The following is a 27,116-nucleotide window of genomic DNA, read 5'->3' as shown; positions in this document are numbered from 1 at the left end:
CCAGGCGAAAGTACTTGAATTGCCCAAATCATCATCCTTGACCTGGTTTTACCACCAAGACCCAAGAATGTTTGCTAGTGAGAGTATTCCCTTCCAGTACGCTAACACGACGTTATCAGTGAGTCCACCGGCCTTCTCCGGGAGAAGTTTGTCCCTCAGGGCTTTCTGCCAGAAAAGGGTTCATTTCAACCCAAAACATGATCTCTTTTCCTAATCCTCACCACGTAGGTGTATTGCTTAAACCTAAAGAGGCTTCTGGCAGAAAGCCTAGAAGGCAAATTTCCGCCATGTGCTTTGTCCTTCACTGTAGTTCATATGCGTGTTATGTTCAAACTGTGCTTTGAAAAGCAGAAATCATTTACACTGCCTCAAAATATGCAAACAAACATATCGGTTTTACAGATGATTACGATACATCAAGTTGTTCAATATTTCAAACACGAGGTTGAAGCCATGGAACATATTCAACAGCAACAGTGCTTTTCCTTCACATGCACAGCCCACCCAGTGATTGTGTGCTTTACAGAGAAAGTTGCTCTTTCAGTGATTCATTATAGTTGACTTTTGTTGCAAGATCAAAGCCAGAAAGCTATCACTGGGATGTTCACTCATAATGAATATTGTAGCTGAAAGTAAATGGAATATAGAGAAGAAATTCGTTTTTAGAAGGCATCCGTGGTCAGATGGAATTAGTATCCATTATTGTTTGGACGAGACAACCACACAGCACACAGAATTTAATAATCTTTTGCACAAAGAGGGAAAATGCTTTACTACAATACAGAACAACCAAATTAGTGTTTATACATTTACTTCTAAAATATAGCAATACAGACAGGAGAATAGAGTTGTAGCTGTTAGACTTTATCAAAAATAACTGGTGCAAAGACGAGTAAGCAATGCAAAGTAAAGAATATATCTTGTTATGATAATGAATTTAGCACATGGATTCTTGTAACTTTAGCATTCGTTTCACATGTCCCCACATTGCAATATTAAATAATAGCAAATAACCAGTATGAATAGGATTTGCTAGAATACAAAACGTCTCGTCTCATCTCTTATGCTCAATAGGTCTGCCAGTATGTATTTGAAAACAATTTCCGGAGTTTCAAGAGTGCTCACTCAAAGGAAGAACAATGGGTGTGGACGGGAAACACTCCTACCTGAGCAGTGGTGCCCTGCAGCTCTTCATATTAGACCAATAAAGGTGGATCTGTGACGGTAACAGTGTTTAATGTCGAGAAATGTTTTTAAGAGGTTCTTCTCAGATCTTTTCTATAAATGTTCTTAAGCAGGGTGAAGGTTACAGTTAGTGAGGAACAATAACTACTTCCAGACACAAGAGGAAAACAGAAGATATGGAATGGCAAACAAAAGTTCAGGAAACGCAGCATTTCAGCGAAGAGATTAAAATGTGTGTGGTACTGATGGAAAGCCTTCCAGGAAATGAGGCCCTGGTGAAGGTTGGGGAGGGTACTTGGTGGTAAGAAATTTGCGAGCAACTATTTCTGTGCTTTTCTCCAGAACTCAGAAAGACAAGCCCTAAAAGCTCAAATATTTGGAAAGAATCAGAGAAGGATGAGACTAAAGCTTCTCCAGTAATTGAGAAATGTCACTTGAAACCTCATGGCTCCACTGTTGTAAATAGGAAGGCTGGCTATACAGAAATAGTGCTATTAAATGAGCTAATGCAATGCATGGGTTTCAAATAGTGTTTGCTTCAACTTGTTTCAGGAAAAATACAGACCCGGAGCATGTGTAAAATGATTCAGCATTGGTGGGTGATGCAGCTGTAAGAGCAATAGTAAAGCACTTAAATGTCTCCTCTGAGAAATGGACGCAGTTCACTGCTCCTTGTCCAGTCTTCTATGTAAAAGCGTAACACAGCTGCATATCCCATCTCAAGCCAAATATCTAAATGGTATGATTTAAATGCAGCCTACCTGAACAGACAAAATGCATCATGTGTGAAAATCGTTCAAATTCATCATCAAGGAATAGTATGCAGCACGTTAGCACAAGAGGGAGGAAAACACCACGGGGGACATTTTATTTCTAATTTAATTCCTCATTTTGCGTATTTTTGACGTAAATATCCTGCACAGGACTGCAGCAGAGATAAGAGTTTGTGTTTGTGTGCACATGCACAGTGTGGACATGCACAGTGGATCCTTGTATGCAGAGCTTACAGGGAATATTGCCAAAACATGCAGATACACTGCCAACAATGCTAAGAGTCGGCTTATAATTCACCCGCCTACCCACCCCGTCCCCCTTTGGATGACAGCAGCCTGGCGTTTTGCACTGAAATGTAAAGCTTCTCACTCATTTGTATCAGTCTGGAAAGGCATTAGCACAGAGACAAATGATCCTTCGCACCAAGTCAAAGGGGTTTTTCTTCCTGCTGAATTTGCATGGAGCCTCATGCTGTCGCTTCAATCCTCCGATAGCAGTTTGGGCACAAATTAATGACGCCAGCGAGGCCTCTCCAGACGCCACAGAGGTTCAGTGACTCGTCTTTAAACATTCATGTGTTCCCGAAACAATTTTCTCTGTCTAATCTGAGGACGTTAGCAGCAGCGTAAATTATTCATCAGCAGGTTGTCTGCCAGTGAAAAGGAGGTTGTGAAAAAGGAAGAGATCAGTCATGATGGGCACGGACAGTTACAAACATGCACAAAGGCCCTTGTATGCATACAATTTGAACCGAGCAGAAGCAGATCCACGTTAGAGCTAGAATTCAGTAGTTTCAACATGCATTGCATGCTGTGATAACCTCGGCAGAAACGATTGGATGATTTCTAATCATGTATTTCATGTAGAGATTGATGAATTTTTAATCAATTGGTCAATCATGTGTTTAATAATTATTCATTTTTTCTGCTTGCTCTATTAATAAATAATTCGATGATTTATTCTTTTTAATTTCACAACATCGGGGCTTAAATGATAAGCCTGGTGTTATTCAATATTTTTGATTTTGTTGATAAATCCCACGAGAAGACCAAAACCCACAATATGTTGTCCACCTTTCAATACGTTCCCTGCCCTGTCTTTGCTATTTGATCGACATTATGAGACGTGAATCTTTAAAAACTCATTACAAATACACAATATTTTATTTTCAAAAGATAGAAAGTAAATTTCTAAAACAGCTCACTGTCGTTTTAAACGAGCATAACTCAAGCAGGCAATTGTTTATTTTATTACATTTTCACACATTAAAAGTCGTGGTTGTATATCTATACACATTTACAACATCAGGAAGGTGCTTTATTCAGAATATTTACTTTATGGTTAATATGACTTTAATTAAAAGCTCTAATTAGCTTATGTACGCACAATGTGACATTTGGTTTCCCAGAAAGAACCCGATGCTTTTTCTAATCATTTGATTCTTTGTTACATTAGATTTATGGAACACTTGACTCAAGAGTTTGTTTTGCACTTTTCCATTAATTTCCATATTATCAACACACAAAAAAACAAACCGTTTGTCCTCTTCTTGTTTGAGCTGAACAGCGTTCTCTTTCATTTCTTTCTGAAGTCGACAGTGTTGTTAAGTTCATATGTGGAAAAGGATGATTAGTTTGTCCTTAAACCATTGAAGGTGCAACATAGATCTGACCCATTTCTATTTATTTATCATTCAGTTGGGAGAATGATTGATCCTTGGCCTCTTCCTGTTGGTTTACTCTCTGGGTTGAATGTCCACTGACACTGTGGGGGCAGTGAGCCATGTGTGGTGAGGTGACTGAGGGCTTTGCATCCATAGTCCCGGCTGGCAAGGGGGATGTGTTAGAGTGCTGATAAGAGCTACCTGGGAGACCCTCTGTACATATAGTTGATGGAGGGGGCATTTGTGTCGCCTGCAGGATAAGATGAATTATCTTGGGCCTTAAATTTTGTTCGACACAGTCGGACAAAATTAGCTATAATCAACCAGTGCTCCAAATTGCGGCCATCACATCAATGCTAATCAGTCTGTCAGGATAAAACTAAACATTTACAAGCTTTGACCTGAATATTTTGCAGAGATACAACGCAATCCCTTGACACTCTCCACTGGTGTTGTACTTAATAAGGTTTCCTTTTATCTCATTATTTTTCTTCACATCCTCCAGCCTATATTCGGAGGGAGACATGATTGTTTTTGGAAGCTTCCATTTTCACGTCTTTCCTCATCTTGCGTTTCAAAACTAACCCTGTAAACTCTTTCACTTTTTGTTTCACAATTTTAGATTAAATGTTTTCCATTTTCTTACCCGGCACATTTTTTCACAAATTACTTTCTAGGCACATTTTTTTTTCTCCACTGCCTGACAGGCAATCAGTTCAGTGCCTCTGAGTAGAGATACCTAATGTGGATCATCGAGTTGCCGTGCGTGGTAACATATCGGCTCTAATTAACAGGTGACAGATGTTTGAAGATGGGTTACTGTTATATTTGTGCTTCATTAATCACTCACTCTATTGTCGTCAATGTAATCGCTATGTCTCACATACAACAAAATGTCCTTTGTGAATTTTCATTTTAAACACAAAAAAAAATGTAAAACTTTACTCGTTCGCGCGAGACAAATAGGACCTTTTTTAAAGGATCAGTTTGAAGGTTTTAGTTTAGGTTCAAGTGGTGAGGTTTCAGATTGCATCCAACTGAATACCCCTCCGCTCACCCCTCCCTTTCCAAGTGTGTCAGAGACCTACGTTGTCCTTCAGGTAACGTAAAAAACGCGAAAGGTCGTCTCTAGAGCCAGTGTTTGGTTTGTCCATTCTGGGCTACTGTAGAAACATGGCAGACTCCATGGAGAGGACTCCCTTTGTAGATATAAACTGCTTCTTATAAAGGTAACGAAAACACAACGAATCTTATTTTCAGGTGATTAAACACTAATAAAAAAAACATAGTTATGAATATTGTATTCCATTTCTGCCAATAAATCCCCATACATCTTTAAGGCATATTGCGATTTTAAGGCTATGACAAACACTGGGAAAGATGGTAGCAAATTTATGATAAGCTCATTTATTCATTGCAGCTGCATTAATCAATTTTCGTTGTTCCGCTTGGGGACAGAACTCTTTGCATGTTTATACATCTGGCAGGTATAGAATTACACTGACACTTATTTGTAGTCGTGTTTCTTGTGACTCAACGAATGTATGTGTACCCACTCTACTTCTAGCTCTCTTTTGGTCTTCACCTTCTTCTCTAACTACTGAGAAAAATACCTGGCTCTAATGTGTAAAAAAATGAAATAATCATTCAATGTAGTTGGTAGCATGATCAACCGATTCCACAAGCCATGCAGCTTGGAGATTTTAAGAGCGTCTCCAATGAGAATGAGCAGGGTGTGTTCTGACATCCAAAACATACATCAAGACAGCTGCCCTCATTATTTTCCGTGTAAACACGCACACACTTAACACACAAAGCTACCTAGTGTGCTTTGTAATGATGCATACGCTATGTCTATACGTTTGCCCTACAGGCTCATTAAACACAGGTAAAAAGTCATTAATCAGGCTACCATTCACTCTATGCGGTCTCATCCGATATGAGCAGAACTATTTCTACAGGCTTGTTAATTGTTTAATTAAAAAGGCCAAATCATCACATTTGAAATATGTGTGGTTCAGATGTCAAATGCTATACCGTTTATAATTCATTTTCTCTTTCGTAATTTCAATCAGTGATGAGTATCACTAGAAAAGTTTTTCTTAGAGCTAGAATGAGACTCCTGAGGGAGACACTCACTTGCTTGTGATAAATACGCACACCAAAATAAGTTCTCCAGCTAATAAAAAGAGCCAAAGTAAAATACTGTAGCTATGTTTTTGTGAGGATGTTTGTGTATTCCTGATATACACAATGAAATATTACTGTAACGACGTCTTGTTTTTGAGTTTCTTTTTCGGCAGTGTAGTGTTAACTTAGTTTGTTTGAACTATGTTATTCTCATATACGAGCATTATTTACTTACATTACATCGAGCTGAGTTAACTCATGAATAGTCGCCTCACTGCTTAATTGAGGTTTAATCTACTACACCAATCCCTAGGTTTTAAGCCATGCCAAAAGGGATCCCCAGTTTGCATTTATTAATCTGATCATTAGCAGCTCAGAAAACTTAACATCACTAATTTGCACAAAGCTCATTTCCATTCCCTGACATACAGTGTTAATCAAGCACTTATCTCAAACCTGCTCATTATCTTTGATTTCTCTCTGATGTAATTACTGTGCATTTCAAGTTGACCTTTAGCTAGATCTGCATTGTTGACATATTGCAACAGCAACATTGTCCCTATCAAATAATTGCACATGTGTTCTTTTCAAGACATTGTTTAGATCAAACATGGCCCTGCAGGCTTGTAAATGCACATTTGAAATGATCTACTGGAGGCAAATTCAATTACATACCAAAAATGGATATTGAATTTCTTTTTACAGTCACTTCAGCAAATTGTTGAATGAATTGTATAATTAAGTCATGGAAAACAGAATGAAATTGAATAATTGATCAACTCAGTAATCATCAGGTAATTACCACTGACCCGTTTGATTACCGTCTGTTAATAGTCGTGCTGTGTCACCTTTAGATTGTCATTGCAGTTCATCATTTAGTCTTTATTAAGTAAAGGATACAACTGTAGAACTACTCTTTATTACAGTGGAACCTGTTTTCATTACCCAAGACAGATTTATTTTTGTTCACTGACCAATTAGGCCTTGAAACAGTTTCTCTTGGACAGTGAGGGCCGGCTTAGGTGCCTTGGGGATTTATGATTTAGCTGTGAAAACAGTGTTGCAGGATATCTATTAGCAACCCATCCGTGGTATGTTGTGTGTGTGTTGTCGGTGACTTTGTTGCACTACACCAAAGCAGCATGTGGAGACTCGTCCTTGTTTTTTCGTTTAACGTCAAATAAATAATTTCTGTGCAACCCAGTATGTAGTTTTTATGTGGAGAAGTACATACAGTACATATTTAATGTTTTGTGCTTGTTTTAGAGAGAGAGAGAGAGAGAGAGAGAGAGAGAGAGAGTTCTGCCGTGTTCATTTTACAATAACACCGTGGTTAGCTAATGCTATTCCTCTCCTTTCTCAGTTTCCTGACCCCTTGGCCGGAAACACAATGATTAGAGAAACTTGTTCACACTCTGGGACTAGCTCCAGTTGTACAGGTTGGGAGACGAATGTTGTAAAGTTTTAGGTGGGAGACGTGGAAACGTGAGCTTTCCTTTGTGTCTCAAAAACCAGCATGAGCAAAGAATTGATCCGCATCTGCTGCAGTTACTGTCGGCTGTTAAGTGGCTATGGTCGTGCAGCTCACTTATACAACTGATTACTGCTTATATATAGGTTAGAATTTGAAAAGGAGAAAAACATAAAACCCCTCTTTCCATCCCACGTTTGCTAATATGAAACATAAATCAATTAAATTGAAAATGATAATCAGTTGCATTAAAAACCACTGTGTATTTTGCACTATTTACGCTGAAGGTGTGCAACACTTTATTAGAATACATGTCTAAAGAACACAAGGACGGTGCAATGACTTGGTGAGGACCAGAGAGCTCATTAAGGCTCAAAAACTCAAAAACAGGAAATGGTTGACTCATTTAGAGGTTCTGACGCAAAATGAATGAATCACTGAAAAGGCTCAGACTACCAGGCAATAACCCAAATGTGATGGCTTTAATTTCCCTGACAGCAGCCGCACTGAATATACTGTAGTATTTAAATAGCCTATGAGTTCCACTGCAAGCACAGCACAGTATATTTTACAGCTTTTGGAGCACACCAATATTCTAACACAGGTATTTTTTTTTAAGTGCTACTGATTTAAAAATGAAAAAACATAATAAATTGAGCCAAGTAGCTGACTTTGACCATGAACATGGAATTTGTTTCCAAATAACAGCCCGTTCAGATTCCAAAGCCTCCGACCTTCAATCATTTCAATAGACCTGGTTGAGTGAGTCTGAGGACACTTCATTTGCTTTTACTAACGCCACAATGTAAAATCTATTTGGTGGACCATGCAAGCCAGATTACCTCTTTTTGGTTTAACACATTCAAGCAGCGCTTTGTTTTTTAAAAACTTGACATTTGCAATTGGTTTCTACGGGCTTGCAGATTGATTTAGATTCTTCTCCACTTTGTATCGTCTTAGAAGATCATGCAATTCCTCATGTATATGTTTACATTCAGACTAAAAATGATCTTTAGATGAGTCCCTTAAATGTATAACCAGAGGATTAGGCTACATTTTACAGCCAACACTCTTATTTTGTACCTAAAAAAATAGATACAAAAATATATTTCTTTGCCCAGAAGCTATTCGAGAAGGAAAAGGAAGTAGTATTCCTCTTCGCTATTCACTTACAGCAAACCCACAGTGGTTTCTATATTTCATCTGCTGCATGTAGTAAGATGATTTCAAAGAGAAACGAGAGGGAAAGATCACAGACAAAGTCAAGCCTGAAAAATGGAAACAGTGCTGAAACACAGCCAGTGCTCATTGTACTCTTCTGAGGACCTGCGCTCAGATGGACCACCAAGGAGCTGTGGAAGTCATGGTTTCAACTTTGCTGTTGTTGTCAGGCTGTAAAAATCAATCAGGATTTTCAGCAATGCTGCTTGCAAGGCTCCGGGGATGACAATGTCAGTGTGTTGGTCAGTTATCCATCAGTTTGCTCCAGACTGAAATATCTCAACAACTATTGGATTAAGATGCAATTTGTTGTCGACATTCATGGTCCCCAGAAAGATGAATCTAGATGACGTTGGTGATCCGTTGACTTTGGTGAGGTGGACATTTGTGGTTTTGAGTGAAATATCTTGACTTTCAGCATGAAAGCACTCCTGTGTGTGACTCTTCTTTCAACATATCAAGACCTGTGACCCTTTTCTATATGCGCCACGCTTATGTATTTTAATTCAGGAGCATCCGGGAAGTTATAGGGGAGAATGTATATAAATGGTCATACATTAGAACACATTTGTATATTTCATATCAATGTGTTAGTCTTATAAATCTCCCATCAAATGACCACACATCAGTCACGAAATGATTGACGATGCACACGTTCTCTTCACAACAACATTTTAACGGCGTATTTTAAAAAAAAAAGGTAATGCTCAGCTGTATATGACGCTGTAACTTTATATTCAGGCCACCTATTCCCAGAGGAGACACTGCACAACATAAAAGACATTTTGAGTTTGGGTTCTGAACCTCAGTGATGTCAGCTCCTTTTGGGTAATCTCCACTGGATACACATCTGCTCGAGTCGTGCTTAACAACAGCTTTGGTGCATTGACTCAGCTGAAGTTAAGTGCTTATCTCAATTGTGACTACAAACCCATTGAAGTAGAAAGAAATCAGTTAGACTGAGGGGAAGCGGATACACCAAAGGACTAAATGACTACATTTCACCACAAATTAACTTCTGTAAACGGTGAACAAAAATCACAAATTGGCGATAGAACGTATAACTGTGCAAGTAGCCGTTTATTATTTAGGATCTGTTATCCAACTAATTAGCTTGTAGTATCAAAGAGAAGCCAAGCGCACCCTTCTATAACACTTATATGACAGTTTGAAGTCGCTTAGAAACTATCTCAATCTTCCTCACAAAGCACGGGAAAACTGTGAAATACAACCTCATTATATCAAACATTTCCCACTCGAAGAAACTGAGCTGGTTGAAGCAAATCAACTGTGAGAGAATGCAATGTTTATATAATCTCATCACACCGACGCATAACTGAAGTTGTGTTGCACGACTCCCAGGTGTTTTATAGCGTTCGCAAGCTTGGATATAGTAGAACATTTTCATTTGTTCACCTTTGGCACATTGTTATCACACAAATTGAATCGAATACAATGGCAACATGGAAGAGATCTCATAGAATATACTGTATCTCTGAAGATCACAGTTAGTGGAGCTCATTTGTAGTACACTTTATAAAAATGGTCTTTTTAATTTCATGGCAGTGTTGTTAATTACAGTCATTTTCAACTTTGTGTTCAATACATTCATAGAGGAGACTATAGCACATAAAATGAACATCTAACCCTATAACCAGCAAAGGAACTAGCATCCACACGGATCAATTCACCACATCTTACTCAATGTGCGCATTTTGCTCTTTCCCCCCAGTTTGACGGGAACAGCAGTCATAATAGCAGCCCCGAATGTCAACGATCGGGGAAAACCGTGTTCTTTAGTTCCTGAGCAGAGGGCCCCGTCAGGGTACGGATCAGCCACGTGACAAGCTGCTGTGACTCATTTCCAGCTCACTGGCATTAACGAGCAGTGCCCTTTCTGCTGGCAAGCGCAGTGTGGGAGCAGGCAAGCTGGCTCGACAGTGTGATAAGAAGGAGGGAGTGAGAAAGCTCATGCTGCTTTCATCGCAGAGAAGTCAAGGGTGGAACACATTCACCGGCGCAGTTCTGCTCAGATAATTGCCTTGATAAAACTCATTCTTTGTTATTTTGCTTATACCTGTTTAACTGCAGTTGTCATGTGATTCGAATACTCTGAGACAATCAACTTTTGTTTGGTTGCTTTGTGGCTTTTGTTTCTTCATCCCTCCATAGCCGATATAACCTTTTAAAACATGAAATATTATAAATTATTCATATTTTACATAATTGGTATAATAATACATTATGGCCGTTTCTTCATCAAATGTGCAAGCCCAGTTTGTTACAATGGGCAGGGCTGTGACTACAATACATTTCTACATATTAGGTATTAATGAGGTCAGAATAAAAGCAAAAAAAGTATTTAAAGGAAATAAGTTAATTTGGTAATTATTAGTATTTTTACGAATACAGTAGTGGAGTCTGTAGAGCCTCAAACAACAAGGAAGCAAAGCCTAATTCAACAATACACAGGTTATATCTCAATGATTCTAGCATTGATTTCAATTTTGACCTCCTGTAGGTGTTCATATGAAAGAGGAAATATGAAAGGACAAAATGAACACTGGTCCCTTCATGTTTGGCCCATTTAGCAAAAAAAGAGAACAGCTGCTACCCAAACCACCACAGATCTGAAACAGTCATCTTTTCAGGGATTTGATCAAGTTTCACAACTAATGTCAGTGATTTTACTGACCTAGAAGTACTGCATTACTGTATTTGTTCTTCCTCCAAGCAAGCAAGTTAGAACGTAGTAATCTGCTTGACCCTACTCTGAAATTTAAACCTTAATGTAGCAAATGCACTGTTCTCTAATAAAGTAGAGGAAGTGCTTTACTTATAAATATATTAGAGAAATACATACATCACACACACCAAACCACAGAAATGACTGCTTTCTTGGAGTGCTAATAAGCTCAGACATCTGGCAGCGCTCTGTTCCAGGTGAATATGTCAGTGCCAGAGATGTGGACCAACGGGTGGATCTGTGGAGATGAAACACTGAAGGTTATCCTTGATCACTCTACGATGTAATCGTATCATTGCCGTCACTTCAAAGTAAAAGGATGGAGTGAGGGATCTTGCTACCTCTTGCTAATTCAGCAGATGCACGATCAGTTATCCTGAAATGACACATGGTCAGGCATCGAGGATTGCCGGCTTCATAGATGAATGAATACAACCTTGATCTTTATTCATTGAAAATAGTTTTCTACTGGGTTCAATCAAATAGATTTTGCAGACGTGTTGTTATTTTTTTGTGGCAACAGAAGCGATTAACATCCTTGCATATATGTGCACAAACACACACACACACTTGGAGCTTTGGGGATCCAGGCAAAGCTAATCAGCGGCGCGTAAGAAAGTAATTAGTAGCTGCAGCAGCAACTCACATGCAGTTGGAGGAGAAAATGTGTGCTTAATATTGACAGGTAAATAAAAACCAGGCAGTTTGTTCTGCAAAGATACCATCACCTGTGAAACAAATATCTGTTTTAATACGTGAGGATCCTCCCTCCACAATATCCCGTGTTCATTTGGCTTGTTTGAATTTCACTGTTTTAATGTCTTTGTTATTTTTACTTGTCCTCATTAATGTAATTATAAAGAGCGAGCCAAGAATCTGCTGTGAATTGCTTCGTCTTGGATTCCAAATGAGAATTCAGTCGATGCCAAGAGGCGTACAATTGAAGATTTTTAGCACTCTACAGTGCAGTGCCAGTGATTGGTTGGAAGACTGTGAGAGAGGCTGTGAGCAACAGCATATGGTGCGTCCAACATGAGAGATCATTAAAGGCTTTTTTGAACCAAATTCCTTTAAAACATTTAAAACACTGTCTGCAGAACCAAAGTCAAACAAGGATGTGATCAGTGAGGAGATGGAGATAAAGAGATATCAGATTAGACTAAATGGATGGATAGGTGGATGGATAGGTGGATATATATTCCATTTATTCCCCTAAATAATTCATTTTTATATGTATCTTTGTATTTACTTCTGCACAAGATGCTAAATACTGTCTTTCTATGTGGGTGTCGCGTCTGACATTCAGGCAGACACAGCAATCAAACCAGGAATTGACACCGACTACACTGAAAAGCAGATAATCAGGGGAGGCAATGTTGAAAAAACGATGAGAGAGTAAGAAAGCCCTAGTATTCTAGCAGGGCAACTAAAGTTCTCCATTACATTTATTAGTAAGTAGAGTTACCGATGGTCTGATTACAGTGCAGCCAAACAAACAAAGGTTGTCTTAATAGATAAGTTCGTTTTGGCTGCTTCACAGTAAAAGCAACCCAGTGTTTTGCCATTTGAAGGCTTTTAATGTGAAAATGAATACAGCTCTGACAGTGTAAAGGCAGTAAACAGTGAGATAAAATGACACTTTATTACATGCTGCATCATTTCCTGTGAACCCTTGTAGGTAGGTAGGCAATCTGAATCCAACGCGGGAATGACGTACTCCATCACTACGAGTAAAAACTATTATGTATGTGTAATTACTGGACGTAAATACATTGAATGGCTATCGTGGAAAAAATGTCGACCATAAGTAGTAACTGGAGCGCCTGGGTAGCCGAGTGGTTACAGTGATGTTAATTGATGTTCACTGTTATTTATAACTGGAGTTCATTCATTCATTTCTTATTTCATCCATTTCTAATTCCGATTTTCTCCCCTTAGTACCTCACTGTATGTAAAAAAAGAACATGCATCTGTAATATCAGCCACAATTCGACTCTCGAACCGTGTTAGCATTCGGCACAGCTGACTCGGTTGACAATGCTATCAGTACATGTCAGCTGGGTTGGGTTGCAAAATGTTTCTCCCTATCAGCATGATTTGTTGAGCATGGGAACATCTAATTAGCCACGATCATTGGGGATGGAGCTTGACTGACATTGACGCGCTCCACGTTGACGGTTTCCGTCTTGTAATTCCCAGACTCACCCACCCTTCATTTTCATTTCTTTTGCCCATCGCTTTCATGTTCATCCTTTTAGCTGTGATTCTAAAGTGTGACACGGACAGATATAGTGGATTTAACCCAAGGCTAAGCATGGAAGCGTATCCTCTGATGACTGCATAGTTAGAGCTCCGCTTACCTCCGACGGATGCATGATTTGTGTTTATTTTGTTTGTGCTTTTGGGCAGTGAAACAAATAAGGGGAGTATCATTTTGATCTCTTTGCAGCAATTTTACACGCCTTCGAGATATTGCCATTTCACTGAAAACTGGCTCAAGTCAGCTCTGAAACGTGACATGCTAATTCGCATTTCTACCAAAGACAATAGAGAATTTCTTTGTATATAATATAGCGTTTCTCCATCCTGTACACTAATAAATGTAAATATATAGTCCAGCAAGTCACAAGGACCACACTGAGCAAGCTGCAAGGGACCAAGGGTAATTCAATCAACAGAGGTTATCTATTTCTGAGCTTGAGCTACATTTGACCAGAAAGTGCATCTCAGCTTCTGCTGGCAATAATAGTGAAACGAGGGGAACTGAATTAGAATTGAATCAATACCAATTCATAGCTGTCCACGAGTTAAAAAATAGCCCTTACTCACATGAAAAACTCACCGATAGGTAAATCATAAAATATTGGTGTATTTACAGAGTGTATAGTAAATATAGATCACACAGAAAATCCATAGGGTTGACATCTGCAGTGAAGACTGTGGTTATTTCTCCAGCTCAATTCTCTTCCAATTAGCATCGCAGCTATAAGTTTGTTCTGCAGTCTCATTTTTCATTTTTTAAATGTGAAATCCATTCCTTAAATCTTTTAGAGGGGATTTTGTTTTTACACTGCCATAAGGACTATATTTGTTTTGTGTTCCAGCTGCACGTCAGGGCTCAGATTTGTGCCATGTGGAAGCATTGACCTGCGTATCGTGTGGTTAATATTAACCATTTGAATGCATATCTGTTCATATTATAGCTCTAAACTATTTCAGGATGAACTGGTATTACAAAAAGGATCTGAAATGCTGAAAGGGCTCAGAGCATGATTTCCTGGCAAGCAAAATGAGATGTGCAGGTGAATTGGGTTTGACAGAAGATATTTTTCTGTGTTAAATTTGGTCATAAGCATCGTTTCACAGCCACTCGTCTTGGAAACACTCTACAGTGGTTAACGGGCTGAATTGGGAGTGCAGTGCTCCTTTGTTTCGTTTTTCCGTCTTGCGTAGCATGCACAGTGCTACTACTGTAGTATAATCATAGTGATGTCACTTAATTGCAGGTTCATACTGGCATGAACTTAAAACAAATGCTGTCTTTTACCAGAAAGGATTTCACATATATTTAACCAATCACAACTCTCTGTGGCTGTAATGTAAAGCATACAGTGGATGTTTAAAAGGTTAAAAACGTACATAACTGTCAGCTTTTCCGTGTTTCTCTTATTTCTGTGGCTATTTTGAAAGCGTCGGTAATGATCTCGTTGCTAAGGCTCTCGTGGCTTCTACGACGCCCCCGAAGAGTCTCACTTTGTGATAACCACAGCTCTCGCTATACGGTTACAACAACCAATCATTTTGAATTTGACAGTGTTTTTCTTGTGCAGCCATCGGTATGAACTTTACCCGGAACAGGTGTGATAGCCAAACTAACAAACTCCAGGTCTTATGAACAGTGTGGTCTTTATTTACACCCATGGGCATATTTAGGATGCAATCAGCCAGTATTATACTGGGAGGCATTGTATAGACATGATTATAAAGAAACCGGGAACAATAAGCACAATTTGATTTTTAACTGGGCTAAGACGTCATTCCTTGTGTTCGACAGTGTATTGCGTAGCGGCGTCTGCCTGCAGGGTACAGAAATGTGACCATCTATTCAAGGCTGGTTGGCTGAGGCAGTCAGATTGATCACAATGGGAGCAATCTCTTTTTTCCCCCCAGTCTTTTGTTTGGTTTTCTGTTAGACAGCAGTGTAAGCTGTTCCAGTTGTCTCTATCTACGGCTCTAAACCTCTCACACTTTATAGGCAGCTTGCAGGAGCACACATACGACATTCAACACAGGGGAAGGCATAGTAGGTGTGAGCAGTCACTTTAAAGATGTGCCCTCCCTCCTCCAGCACACACACACACACACACTCATCTTATTACATCGTGCCTCAGTGTGAGAGTAGTTATAGAGGACCCTAATCCATCTTTTACAGCTGATACTGTAGCTTAGCCAGAGGGTTTGGCTTCAAGACAGTTCATCTACAGACAAAGCTCTGCCTTCGACGGTGCTGTACACTCCGTGTGTGTGCCTGTCAGGGTCTTTGTTCGTTTGTGTGTATGTGTGTGCTTTTGAGACTGTGCATATATAGGTCCTTTGGAGGTCATTAGCATTTGCAATGAATCAAAGTCAATCATGCTGAATGTAGCAGACAGGATTAAGGTTGTAGAGGCAGATGTTAGCAGCATCCAAGACATTGGGCACAAAAGGCAGCAGTGTCCTCTTGTTTTACAGAAAATATATTTTTTAAAGCTAAAAAAACAAAAACCCTACAGTGTCCCTATTCAACAGTGGGTGGGCCTGGGGGGGGGGGGGGGGGGGGGGGCACAGCTCATCTATTGGCAGACATAAAGTTAACCCAACTCGACCTCTTTGATGAGCTCCTGAAATGAATGCAGATGGGAGGAAACACCTGGAGCCGTGTGGCGCCGTGGCTTTTGCACTCTGTTATGCATCACAGAGCAGAATGATCCCCCAGATACTTTAAAACCAGAGGCGGATTTGCACTATGTAGGGCGAGATGAGAAGCAGGGAAATGGGCATAACTAATACCATTGATGTTTGTGGAGAAAACCACAACATAATCCTGCGTGCATGATAGTAGTATTTACTTGAAGCTCTTGGGGGCATTTACAGTGTTTTCAACTCATTTCTAATGTAACAATCATTTATTGCTACTATTCGCCAATGACCGTGTTTGTGCTATTGACATTAATGCGACTATTAGTGTGAACATCCGTGTGGTAGAGTGGTTAACCACCAACAGGAAAGTTATAAAGAGGTGGATGAGCTAGTTTACATTTCGATTTTTTTTTAACTTGTTAACATTGTAAAGCACAATAATAATAATAATAATAGTAATTACAACACTTACTATTATCATTAATCTTAATTAAGAGAGCGAGATGGTTTCATTGTTAATTTCAGGACAACTTATCATGCTGTCATTAAAGTGTAACAAAATGTTTTTGTTTGACACATTAAAAGAATTTGGTCACGTGCATTGTGTGCTATGCATGTGCTTATTGTTGTGACTTTACATTTACCACATTGTGATACGACTACTTCCTTGATTAATCGTTAAGTTGTTGGGTAAAATAGTAAGAAATGCCCGTCACAGAGTCTCAGTTCTCTTGTTAGTTTGTCCGACCAAATGCACAAAACTGTAATTCAACACAGACAATAAAACAAAGAGAGGCAGCACAAGATTGATGAATGTGCCATGGGTTACTGTGAGTCTCATTCAAAGCAAAGGTAGGCAAAGGTAAGCAAAGGAGGTTGATGTGTTTGCTCCTGAGGAGACAGATAATGACTGTGTTTCCAGAAATGTTGATACTTTGTGTCAAGTGTTAGTCTAGTGTAAGTTTAGTGTAAAAAAAGCTCTCTATTTCCCTCCCCGCAGTCTCTCATCCTACAATTACAGTATAAGCATGTGTTATTGGCAGTGTCTTCTGCTTTAAGTCTAAATTGCTGGTTTACAGCAAACCCTATGATATTCAAGAGATGTCTGCATTCAACGCTCTTGTTTCAATATAGGTAATTTCTTCTCAGTTATCTGTCGATGGCACCATCTCAAGAAAGTGTGGGTATGTGGTTCATATAGAGTTGCTTTTCACAAGACTTATAAATAGTTGAAAGCATATAAAGCAAAAGCATGTAGATCGTACACGAGTTATCTTTCAGCTCTAAGACACCTTTAAAATCTAGTCAAGATTCAAATGCACTAAGTCATGTTCGCTCTCTGTAACATGCAAGATATCTCAATAACTGAGGATGACCATCTCGGAGACCCAGGTCCCCATTTATACAATGTGTGAAGACAAGGCTACGATGTTACATACATTTTCACTTACTCATTACCAGCAGGAGGTGAATTATTCAGGTCACTCTCGCTCCACGTGTGGTGATGTCATCTGCCGCGTCTATGACCATTCTTGGCACTTCAGTAACGTTGAGTGAAACCGGCTGTTTGCAGATAACAATTAAACTCAATCACTCTCAAGTAATGACTCATGTTTGGACTGTATTTTCTATTTCTTGTCAGGGTTACAAACAACACAGTTGAACATAATTCCCTTTTCATTGGCACCAGTCGTAAAGGGGCATGTAGATGATATCAAAGAAGATACGCTTTTACACACCCCGATGACAAGCAGGGGCTCCTACACCCCCCCCTCCCCACTCCTGCCATCTCTCTTAATTACTGTTTAATAATCACATTATGTTCTCTCAAGGTGCAGTTCAAACACCCCTTTCTAAATTCGTAATGAACTGCATCATAGTGGAGGCAGCCAACAGTCTATGTTGTCTGGCGCTGGTCCCTTGAAACCTGGGGATTCAGGAAGATATTGTTTTGATGTCTCTCATAAGCTTTAAGATTGTCAAAATTGTACAATATTAACAAGAAGGGCTAATATCAGCTGTGTTAGCTGTGCTTCAGCCTCAAACGAGTCGTCATTAGATTAACACACAGAAACATAATTGCTTTGATTAGAGTGATTGCAGCTAAAACGTGGGCAGCGAAAAGCAACTCAACGTGAAGTCGTGAGCCTGCATCTGCATCCCCTGCACTCAAATTCTCCATTTTTAGTGAGCAGCACACCATAACGAACGAAGAGCAAGAGGGATAGATCCATCATAATTCAGTTTAAGGTAATGCTCCCTGGTGAAACCAACTTATGGGGAAATGTGTTGCTTCTATTTACATCCCAGCTTGTCTTCTTGTCTCTTTAATGACTCGTATGACATCATTAACGACAACATGGCGCAAATAACAACACGGCTTCGGTGGTAGCCCGTTATCTACGTGGCTTCCACTCTGTGAGCTGCTGATACTTTGGCTGCGGCACCTCTTAACAACAGACCCACGTTAATTGATGATGTTTAGCAAGTCTTCTGCAAACACACCAGATGATCATCATCACCACAAACAGAGCTGATTGATGATAACGATATCTTCCCCCCCCCCCCCCCCCCCCTCCCCCCCGATTTGCCTTGTTAGATTTGTATGGAAATATTCAAGCAATACACTTTTAAATGATGAATCACTAGGTGGGAAGCGTGGAAGGTTACTTGCAGTGGTTAATAAAACACAATGCAGATGTCTCGTATTATACAGGGTTGAAAGTGCAAATCTCCAAACCTGTACGGACTGCTGGTAAAATACATCCTTATTTTTTCAAGAGGGTAGCTTAAAGTATTAAAGCTCTTCAAAACACAATAGTGTTTCCCAGTCTGCCACTATATTTTTGCAATTGTGTGCACACGCACACATCCGCAGAGGGAATGCAAAAAGAAATCTCTAAAGATGAAGAGGAATACATCCCCTTCAGCAGCACACCCCCCTCTCTCTCACTGTGTCCGTCTCCCCTCACCCTTTTCTATCCACTCTTGTTATCTCCACTCCTTTGAAACAGCACCTGTTACAGACTCGCAGCTTGGGAGCAGCGTCGTGATGTAGTGTGTGCACTCCTGCGTGATACAGTGCCAGCTCCCCAGTTTCACATTCAGCCCTGCTTATGTGCGAGGCAAACAAGCTGGGACGTCTTCATCCTCCAAGAGCTTAATGACTACTTGGAGCATTCGAGATAGAGCACACCAGACCAGAACATTGTGTGCTGTGTGTTGCACTTTTGTGCCATGCGCCGATTGAGATATTTTATTTTGCTAGTTGGTTTCGGATGACATTTGATAGTGAGGCCGTGCAAGTGTGTGCTCATCTTGATGAATGGGATGGTTGCAGCAGCCTTGTTTACTGTCTTAGCTGATGAAATTGTAATGATCCCTGCAGCGAAATGGGGACATTGCAGCAGCAATTATAGCAGACTGTGGCTCAAGAAAATGCAATGAACTCTAAACACTTTTCACCAGCAAAATGTCTTCGGGACAACATCGAAAAAGTAGTGAAACCTTAAAAAAAGGAATGAGGACAGTATAACCTTACTAAACTTTATTAACAATGTATTTACTCCAACAGTAAAGTGGCTCATTAGTCAGGACCCTAATGAAGCTCGAATTAACTCTCGTAGAGTTAGCATGCGCAGTATCTGAGACAAACGGTTGCTTGACTGACAATCTAGATTTTAATCACAGCATCATAGCACTATATATCATACATCAAATGTCCCCAGAAAATGAAATAGCTTTATTAAACGCTCTGTTTTGTCATCAAAGTAATTAGGTCTACCTAAATTTATGATGCCAATTATTTAACCGCTGTGCCCGCATCTTGTTTAGATCCACGCATTCTCGGTTATTTTTAGGGAAAGAGAAGTTGCTCAGTGACAGCCATCCTTCTCGCTTTACTTCTTTCTTGGCCTCTTCTCGGTGAAGCATTTAAGTTTTCAACGCAGACACATCCTGGCAGCGGCGTATCAGTCTTGTATGTAAACAGCTCACACACAGTAATAGACATCCATCAAATCCGCACGAGGTATAAATCATGTCCACCGTACCTTCCCTGCTGCACTGCTGCAAAAGACGGATAGAGATATGTATGGATTATGCGATAAAGGTAGAAGGCTGTCTTTATTGGAGGCATTTTGGCCTTGTTTCATGTTTGTTTTCTTAACCATAGAACAATCCGGGCAGATTGCAGCCAACTCATAGCCTATTCTTCCCTCGTACCCCATCAATAACAATGAGAGACGTGTCAGCCACTGATTAGGCTTTGATATTGAGAGTGAAGCAGAGATATGTATCTGTGTGTGTGTGTGTGTGTGATGTGTTTTTGTGTGTATTTTCTTATTATAAAAGGAATTAGATCACTGGAGGTCTACTTCTTTTCTGCTCATAAAAAATGGATTTTAGTTAGTCATCTCGACCTTCCCAGTGGTAAAAATTAGGCTGCGGTGGAAAGCGAATGCAGCCTAAATCAACTGCCTTCCCTCATCTTCCTCCTATACGGTATTTATACTCTTCATATAATAGGTCGGTATCTCGGTCTACAGCAGGTGCTATATCTCAAAAATGACCAAATTAAAATACCCCAGTCGTCACCATCCCCACACAGTGAATGGACTTTTAATAATTGATTTCAATATTTAGCAATTAACATAATACCATATTGCATCTGTGCTGGCCATGCATATGCAAATTATGATTTTATTATGCATGACTTGTAGGTCAATTTATGGAAATTAAGGGTAACGCCCAATTCAGTAATACTTATCAACATCAACTGCACCAGTTGGTGTGCAATATGAGATGTGGCAGTGAGTCAAAAGACTTGGTGCAGTGTGATAAATGTGCCTATTGAGTGTGGCAAGAAGCCCTGCTGCCAAATAATGATTGCCTTTGATAGAGAGACTGAAGAAAGGCATTTCCAGGAATAAGAATCAGGTAATTAAGGGAAGATAGATTCAGTAGATGCGTTCAGTTAACTTCCCAGTCGTCATGCGTAGATATGATCAAGTGGCAAGTTTAAGTATGCACTGGCTCTTCTTAGGTTCTCTCTTATGCCATGAGTCATGAGTCTATGCCAGCAAAAATAAGTTATTCATTTAATTTTGGCAAACGGAGCTAACAAGCTGATGATAGCAATGTGCTGCAGTTCAGGGTTAGCCAGCTTTAGTCATATAGCCCAGATAAATCAAGACATGCTGTTGGAAAGCTTTATATATTGAGTGTGAGGCTTTGACTGTGCTTACCCATTTATTTTTAAAGTGTTGTAACCATAATGTTGAACCCTGCGGGATGCCAAGTGTTCTAATCAGAGATGGGATTTTCTACACAGCGACACGACTCCTCAGAAAACCGTTTGCTTCAATCAGAATGATTGATTTCAGCTACCTAAGAATTTAGACACCATGAAAAACAACAGCTGCCATATTTAATTAATAACATTTAATATATGAAGCTACAAACATGGATTTAATGTTAATTTACTTAACGTGTCCTTTTTCCCTTTTTACATATTCAACAAAAAGACAAAAACTGATTTACATTTTTATTTGAATGTCTTATTATCTGAATGAAGGTCCATTTAGCACCTGTTGTTGAGCTTTCAATCACTTGCTCTCCATTAGCAGATGCAGAAACTGAGGTCAAGAATGAACTTCGAACCGCAGCTTTTAATTAAGTCAGAATGGATGGTAATTCCTTCAGAGCATATGCTAATGTGCTTTCTTGCCAAGAGTTAGATGAGAAGATTGATACGACTCTCGTGTCCAGCATGAAGCTATACTGCCAGGAGCTGGTTATCTTAGCTTAGCATAAAGACTGCAAACACTGGAAGCAGCTGGCCTGACTCTGTCCAAAGGTGACAAAAATCGGCCTAACTGCACCTCTAAAATTCACTAACAGTAACACCTTATATCTTCTTTTCTAATCTATACGAAAACCTAAGCATAAAAGCCACATGTTTTGGCTTTAATTGGGGGGTTGTGTATGTTGGCAGGCGACTATTTCTTGGCCGGGCATAATTTTACCCTATTTACTGCACAGACATGTGAGTAACATTGATTATCTCATCAAGTCTTGTTCATTTTCTTGTAAAACGTTCCCTATGATCAACAGATTTGCCCATTTTATTGCATCTGTTTGTCAACAGATGCTGTTAAAAGTGAAAGGAAACGATAAATATTGTGTATCAAAGAGTAAGTTACAAGCCTGAGTTCATCCAGTACAACTGTAGCTCATATGGACTTTTTTTATGCGACATATGGAAGCTAACATGCATGGGCGTCAGGGATTAAATGAAAAGTTTGGTTGACACGATCACACTCCCATCCCTTCTCTCCTCCTTGAAGCTCTTTTCCCTCCCCTTGCACTCAAACTATCCTCCATTTTTCTTCATGCTAATTAGCAGGAAGGGTGGTGATTAGTTATGAGGCGGCGCTCCCCACCCCCTCCGTCATCCTACAGACTCAGAGGTGTGTTTTCTCCGTGACTTGAACATGTGTTAAAGGCAGCTGGGTAGACACAGCTCCGGAGCAGTGGGGGAAAACATGCTCCGAGTCCATAGCTGCTGCTCATACACACAACGGCTGCAGGACATAAACACACACACACACACACACTTGAGAAAGCTGTCGCATATACCCCGATCCACACAAACACATCTGGGTTCTCTTTGAGATATGTCCCCCCCTTTTCAAACGAACAGACGCACACGTAAATAAATACAAGCTCTTGTTCCCCCATTGCCCTCATTGGAAGATACACGCCCAAACACATACTCAAAGCGCGTCATTATCTCACATTGTTTATCATCCATTCGACGCCATGTTCACACAAACACATTTACAAGGCATTGTTTGCATCTCACTGAGGGATGGCTGAGCTTGTTTCACAGTGCTACAAAGAGGGAAGGAGGGGAGAGATGGAGACTAAGACAAACAGAAAGCAAGCCCAGACGTAAACAGATAGCCAGACAGGCGTTCTGCCTTTGGGTTCGTGATTCAGAATACTAACAAGGCGTCTCAGCTCACACCCAGGGATAGAAGGTGATACAGGGCCGAGCCAGGCAATGGCAGGGGAGGGACGATTTACCCTTGAAATCTGTGTGGTCGCATTGCGTTCCTCCATGAATTTGTACGGTACAGGATTGGCTGTTTGAGTGTGACTGGCAGCCTGACAAAAAAAGAGGCAGTGCTTGAGTTTCATACCAAATCAGGGAATCAGTTTTTCACTGCGAACAAAGGGACACACAAAGTTTGTATCTGGCTACCCGGAAAGTATCAGCATCAGCAAGGCTCTCTGTTTCCTGTGATGTGTGTTTGACAACTTAACATCGGATGTAGGATGAAAATATGTGTCAGAAACTTCAGCTTCTTTCTTATTTGAAGTCCCACTGTGGCCTTGTATTAATTACTCCCGTCAAAAGCAGTTTTAATTTGTTTTTGTCCATATTCCATTCCGCTGTAAAACGTGTGGTCTGATTTAATGGTGTATCTCTATGCTAGATAATGATAATTTTTAAACGGATATTCTGATTTATATTTTTTCTCAAAGCGTTTTTTGTTTTTTTTTCAGATCACTTAAATCATGTTGGCTTTGGCTGTTTTTATTTTGTAAGATGCATACTGAGTGCATTATGAACAATGACCATGAGAATGCAACTAATGCTATTAAGCACAGACACTTGTATTGTACTATACTGTATTATGCAAACGATTAACAAAACCAGCCCTGGCTCACAAATGTGAACAAGAGCCGGGTAATATGAATAGAAGGAACTACAGTATTGTCTGCATAACACGATTTTGCCAACAATGAATTCTTCAATTTGTTTGGTCATCATATCTGTTCTACTAAGGAGCATTTCCAATTGTCAGACCAAGATATTGTCATATTATTGTTAGGTATTATTGGTCTATTAGTAGCTCTGTGTGCTGCTCTATAGGACAACATAACAACGTATTCTCGTTTATTTGTTTCTACGTGCCAAAGACGTTGCATTAGTCATTTTTCTCAGTCCGATTAAAAGGTAGACGTCTGTCCGTGGGAGAGACAATGACAGGAGAGAATCAAGTTCTTTCTCCCCTCCTTTGCTTGCCTGAGCGGATAACGATCGAGGTTTTTGTTTTTTACTTTATAAATGAAATGAAGAGTTTGAGTTTTTCCAAAGGGTATTTTTCACATATCAGTTGAACAGTAATGAGTTGCACTATTTAAAAGGTGCAGTTAGAGAGTTTTTACCGCCACATAACACAAATTGACTGTTTCAACGATCACGCCCTGCAGCTTGAGAGCAGTGCTGATCTCTGTGAACGGCCCTGAGATTTCAAAAGCTTTTCAAACTCACTTTCTAGCACACCCATGATTTAAAATGTTTTGTGCATCTTTCAATTCGATTTTTTTTGTGTGGCTATAATCAGTATTTTTATAATTACAATGGAACAAATGGCTATATGTGATGGGAGGAGAAAGGATCACTTTTAATGAAGAACACGACTCTGCAGATCAGCTGTATGAAGAATTACAATCTCTTTAAAGTCATTGATTGAGTTTTCTGGCACCAAACTTTACTGATTTGATTAACTCACCACGCTCTCATATTCTGTCGTTTCCAGAAGCAGCAGGCTGCTTTTTTCAGCAAGAAAAGCTCTACAAACCCCACTAATAGCTCTCCAGCACCAAAAGACAGACAGAAAAACCACCTGGTGAACAGAGTGGAATATTTAACAGTTAAAGAGCCAGATATTTCTGGTTCATGAAGATAAGAAAAAGATCAAATTAAGAGTGAATATCACTTAATTGATAAAAAAATATGTCAGTGTTGCGTTTAGAGATGCTTCTTACTGCCTCTGAGTGGCCAAAAATGCAGTCAGTATATCTTAAAAGCTTCATCGAGACAAAGAAAATACCAAAATTGTGCCACCAAATCTTCACGACACTTAAATTACCATAGTAGGAGCATTTTTTACTTTGGAGCCACGACATCACCAAACAGGTGCAAAATATGGACGCCGAGTGAAAAAAGAGATGCAGGTGCATTAGCACCACTGTCAGCTTTGAGCCAGCACAAAATAAGAGGACCATATACAGTATCCTATTCATGTTCATCAATTGTGCAGTTCCATACTGCATTAGAGAGGAAATAGGAGGTATAAGAAACGACACATACTGAGCTGAGACACACCGAACAAATGGAAGCTGAAACTGCAGCTTGAGATGTAAAAACTGTGCAAGAAGACAATCTTACACATGTTTTCACTCTTATCCAACTTAACCAACAACTTGTGATCTGCATCGCTTGCTCAGTTTGCTCTACATAGCTCAGTTGTTGTTGTTGACATTGTTGTTTTTTTATCAGATCGTGAGCTGAGTGAGAGCGAACGGTCGACTTCTGCCCGTCACTCATCCAGGACATTACACTGTATGTGAGAGAGCGGTGACACTGGTGGAAATGTGCTGGACAGATATTGACAGATAATGTGTGAGCAGCAAATCCCTGCAGTTCACCTACAATATGTCATCGACCGACGGAATAGAGAAAATATAGACAACTCTGACATGTCGCTCACTCAAGTACAAGTTTATGTTGAAAGAGACACATCAAAGCAAATCCCCCAATTGTCTCCCCTAAGCCGTGAAAGAGCAGAGGGATGGATCAGCCCACTGGATGTGCTCACAGTGTGGCCACTACTGACGATAGGAATAAAAAAATGCCTAAGTCCTCGTTGAGACAAAAACTATTGAGGATTGTGCCAAACTGGGGCTGAGTGCAGAGGGGCAACAGCAAACTTTATATTTCTGACCTGATTTGTTTGCGTAACTTTACAAGTTTTATTCTGACAGAACAAGTATGTTATTCAAGTTAATTCATTCAGTTAATAGCACAGGATTGGTAAAAATCCTCAATCATTAACGGGAATTATACATGTATGTTAATGTCGAACGATGAGGGTATTGCTGAGATATTGCAACATACCCAGCCAAACTTGAAAATGTCATAATTTCGCTGGATATATTTATGACAGTTGCTGAGGGATCTGCAGGCGTCAACAGTGGAGAGATATTTATTTGATGATGAAGGCAAATATCTGGACTGTGCCAGGACGTTGTTTATATGAGCGTTCCAACTATGGCAGCTTCCCTTCGCACTGTAGATCTTGAGTTGTCTGCATCACGCCAAGTACTCTCCATCCCAGTACCCCATTTCTTCCACTGGGACCTGGCATTCCTGTCAGTCATGTGCTATCAGTGAGGCTGCAGACGCCGCTTAGGCCTGCCCAAACTATCTTCCCCCTCCTTTCTCTTTCTTCTCACCCCACCCCTCTCGACAGTTTCTGTGTATCTCCCTCTACCACCTCAGTCCTCGGCGAGCACTCAACTTTTCACCATCCATTTCGTCTTCTTTCTAGGTTTCCTCTTCTCAACTTTCCTTATCTGGAAGTCTTCAGCCGATAGTTCATGCTGTACTCTGGTACTTTTTGCTTGGTTTGTCTTACTTCTAATCTTGTTCTCTGTCTCTTTTTTTCTCTCTCTCTCTCTCTCACAGGTGTAAGGAAGGCTACCATGGACTACGCTGTGACCAGTTTGTACCCAAGACAGATGCTATCTTGTCAGACCCAAGTACGCTCTCATTTCTATTTGATACCCTACTATATCGGTGTATTGATCTGCGACATTCATTTAATTCATAAGAACAGATATTGCAGTTGCTGCATTATCTACTTTAGGCTTAATGTTTCGATTTCCATCCAGTCTATTTTTTTCATAACACGTGGTGATACATTTACTAATACTGTCATAATGTGGATATTTCCATTTGAATCTGAATTTGGACATTATTACAGCACTGAAACATGATTTAGTTACTAGAGACAGGCATAATGCATATCATCAGACTGCGTTTCTTTATTGGCCCGCATAGGCACAGAGCTACCATTTAGATATTAGAATTAAAACATGTGCATAAATCCTCCTGTATCTTTTATTACAGTCTTTAATCTGGCTTTGCTTTAGTCTCGCTGAAAGGAAGG

General features: G+C 39.9%; 1 protein-coding gene across 1 annotated transcript in view; it reads left to right on the top strand.

Moving 5' to 3' along the window:
- Window positions 1-27,116, top strand: part of nrg3b (neuregulin 3b) — a 166,884-nt gene that overhangs the window by 115,491 nt on the left and 24,277 nt on the right. Inside the window, exon 3 of the mRNA XM_076093788.1 lies at window positions 26,633-26,706. Within this exon, the coding sequence (XP_075949903.1) occupies window positions 26,633-26,706 (74 nt within the window). The remainder of the gene's footprint in view (window positions 1-26,632; window positions 26,707-27,116) is intronic.

Source organism: Anarhichas minor, unplaced genomic scaffold, assembly GCF_050575085.1.
Source record: "Anarhichas minor isolate MPS153535 unplaced genomic scaffold, ASM5057508v1 ptg000017l, whole genome shotgun sequence".
Taxonomy (NCBI): domain Eukaryota; kingdom Metazoa; phylum Chordata; class Actinopteri; order Perciformes; family Anarhichadidae; genus Anarhichas; species Anarhichas minor.
This window is presented reverse-complemented; position numbering and strand designations above follow the sequence as displayed.